Genomic DNA, 3,415 nt, shown 5'->3' with positions numbered 1-3,415 from the left:
TGATCCACACTTAAAAACAAATTTTACAAGTTTCACGTGCATGCCTTTAGTGCAAAACTGAGAATTCAATAGAGCATCATTGTTACTACAGACACAGCCATCAAATAGCTCCTTACCTGGGAAGGACATCAAATGGCTCATTCCCTAGTTAGGACGAAATACTATGAAAATTTGATTAATTTCTCATTGAATGACACTTGTGTATGAGGTGTCCACTCTGCATGCTTGTTCAACATCATTTTTTTACCGCTTAATTTTTCACTTGGCTAGATTGAGAGCAACCACATCAGCTCGTGTAAAAAATTCCGTCTATTTTACACAAAAAACCTACTTTTTCTATTTTACACCATCACTTTTACAAAACACCCACATCAGTTTATCTATTTTACAAGACTTTTCAATAAAATATTCATTCTTCATCAATTTTTTATTAATTTCCCTAATGGTCATACTTTTTTAATTTAAACTTATATTTTAAGTAAACTACCAACACCGGTGACCCGGCCAATGGAGCCACTTGTGGTGGAGGTCCGATGGCCAAACCGCCAAAATAGTGGCTCCGGCAAACACCGATGGATTGGTCTCGCCGCCCACCATACCACCGAATAGTGACCCACTAGTGGGTGGATTGTTAAAATAGTGGCTTCAACAAACGCCACTGATGCCAAACTACCAAAATAGTGGCTTTGGTGACCGCCCACCGGACTGGTGTCTCTGACCATTGTACCACCATCACTGGTGAGCCGATTGTTATAATAGTAGCTCCGACGACCATTGCCGAATCGATATCTCCGACAGCCGTATTGCTAGAATCGGTAACCAAACCGATGCTGCCAAATCGATGTCTCCGACCAATGGTCTTTTTTTTTTTTACCCAATGGTCATAATTTTTATTATTATATCCACTAGTCATAATTTTGAAATTCAAACCTAACTTTAAACCCAATGGTAAATTCAAACCTAAATGTCATATTTTTTTTAACTTTAAACCCAATGGTAAATTCAAACCTAAAGGTCATATTTTTTTAACTTTAAACCCAATGGTAAATTCAAAACTAAAGGTCATATCTTTTTTAACTTTAAACCCAATGGTAAATTCAAACTTTAAGGTCACATTTTTGCTCTATAAATATGACCATTTTCTCTCTAATTTCCATCAACTTCTACAAAATTATCTCTTCCATTCGGTTTTTGTTCTCTCTTAATGGATTTCCATTATGACATTGATTTTATTTTTCCAAATGATGAGCCTCCATTTGACTCATCTTTTGATGATGATGAATTGGAACTTACTCTAGCTATTGCCATAGAAGAATTAAACAATGAAGGAGCATCAACATCACGTCGTCGTTTGGTTCAACCTTGCAGGTTTATCTGGCGTAATCCTTTGCAAGGTCATGACAGGCTTTTCCATGATTATTTTGCCAAAACACCAGTGTATCCTCCTAATGTATTTCGAAGGAGGTTTCAAATGAGTCGTTCTCTTTATCTACATATCCATTCAAGAGTTGAAGCTACTGAACCATACTTTGTTCAAAAAAGAAATGCAGCTAACACACTCGGGTTGTCTTCCCTTCAAAAGATGACTGCCGCAATCAGAATGCTTGCTTATGGAGTGTCGGCTAATTTCATGGATGAATGCTTGAGGATTGGAGAAACCACTGCAATAAAAAGCTTAAAAAAATTTGTTAAAGCGGTAGTTTCAATCTTTTCTGAAGAGTACTTGAGGTCACCAAACAACAATGACATTGCAAGATTGTTAGCAGTTGGCCAACACTGTGGATTTCCAGAAATGCTAGGAAGCATCGACTACATGTATTGGAAATGGAAGAATTGTCCAAGTAAGTGGAAAGGGCAATATATTGGTCATACACGTGATCCAACGATAATTCTGGAAATCGTGACGTTGTATGACCTTTGGATATGGCATGCATTTTTTGGGTTTCCAGGGTCTCACAATGACATCAATGTCCTAGAGTTGTCTTATGTATTTTCTGAGCTTGCTGAAGGACGTGCTCCTCCAGTTAATTACTCGATAAACGATAATGACTATTCGATGGGGTACTATCTTGCAAATGATATATATCCATCATGGGCAACATTTGTCAAAACAATTCCAGCACCACAAGACCATAAAAAACAACATTTTGCTTCTGCACAAGAGGTGGCTAGGAAGGATGTCGAACGTGCATTTGGAGTACTTCAAGCGCGATTTGCAATTGTTCGCGGGCCTGCACGTTTTTTTTCACCTTGAAACACTTAAGGACATTATGATGGCATGTATAATATTGCATAATATGATCGTTGAAGATGACTGACATACTTACCTTGGAGCAAATGACTACGATTATGATCAAATCGATGATAATGGACCCGAACCAGTGTCACATAATCCCACTTGTAACCTTATGCAGTTCATTGAACGTCATAATTCTATTAGAGATAAAGGAATTCATTCTCAACTTCAAGCGGATCTCGTCGAGCATCTATGGCAACTACAAGGCCAGTCGTAGGATTTTGAAATTTACTAAGTTTAATGGAACCTCAAACCACCACCACACTATTCCACAACCATGACACATACCCAGCGCCACCCCCACACTGCAGTAAGCACACCCATTTCACCACTCAAAAAATTCTGAATTTATGATTAGAGAACAATGCACACATAGAGAAAAGAACCTTAATTCCTTTATAATGGGGAGAAAAACTTTATCTTTATCAACTTTATTTGATTAGGATTGAAGTCAATTTATCAATAGAACATGTTTTTACCCCAATAACCATTTAATTCTTTACCAACAGCAATTGGTATTTTCCAAGTGCATAAATTTATCAAATAAACATCAAATGCCCAACTCAAGCTCTAACAGTCACTCAAAACCCAGATAAAAAACCAATTCCAATTATCAAATTCCACTCACTACTTATAGACCACAGTTGACACATTGGCTTAAAAGTAAGAAAAAAAACAAGTGCAACTACAAATATATGGCATTCATGTGTAATGCTATGTTGATAATACAATGCCAAACTCACAAACGAAGCTGCGGAGTGATGAACACAAATATTTATAAACAAATACATAGAAGCCCAAAAAAAAAAAAAAATAGGGAACTTACTATGAAGCTGCGGTCTTTAAAGGAGTTCAGTCATGGGTCAGTCCGAAAACCCATTTCCATTGGAATATCTCTGTTGATAGTACAATGCCAAACTCACAAACGAAGCTGCGGAGTGATGAACACAAATATTTATAAACAAATACATAGAAGCCAAAAAAAAAAAAAAAAAAATAGGAAACTTACTATGAAGCTGCGGTCTTTAAAGGAGTTCAGTCATGGGTCAGTCCGAAAACTCATTTCCATTGGAATATCTCTCTCTCTCTATTCAATCAGTCCGAAAACCCATTTCCATT

The 3,415-nt window shown here is 37.0% G+C and overlaps 1 protein-coding gene across 1 annotated transcript; it reads left to right on the top strand.

Annotated features, from left to right (window-relative positions):
- The first annotated feature begins 1,204 nt into the window (after positions 1–1,204).
- On the top strand, positions 1,205–2,254 carry LOC142633070 (uncharacterized). The gene has a single exon (XM_075807344.1). It carries the CDS (start codon positions 1,205–1,207, stop codon positions 2,252–2,254), a length of 1,050 nt encoding a protein of 349 aa, XP_075663459.1.
- The last annotated feature ends 1,161 nt before the right edge of the window (positions 2,255–3,415 follow it).

Source organism: Castanea sativa, chromosome 4, assembly GCF_040712315.1.
Source record: "Castanea sativa cultivar Marrone di Chiusa Pesio chromosome 4, ASM4071231v1".
Classification (NCBI taxonomy): Eukaryota; Viridiplantae; Streptophyta; class Magnoliopsida; order Fagales; family Fagaceae; genus Castanea; species Castanea sativa.
Note: the sequence above shows the minus strand (reverse complement) of the source record. Positions and strands in the feature narration are given on the sequence as shown.

Coding starts and splice junctions, on each gene's coding strand:
- LOC142633070 (XM_075807344.1), top strand. CDS start 1,205: ATGGATTTCCATTATGACATTGATTTTATTTTTCCAAATGATGAGCCT.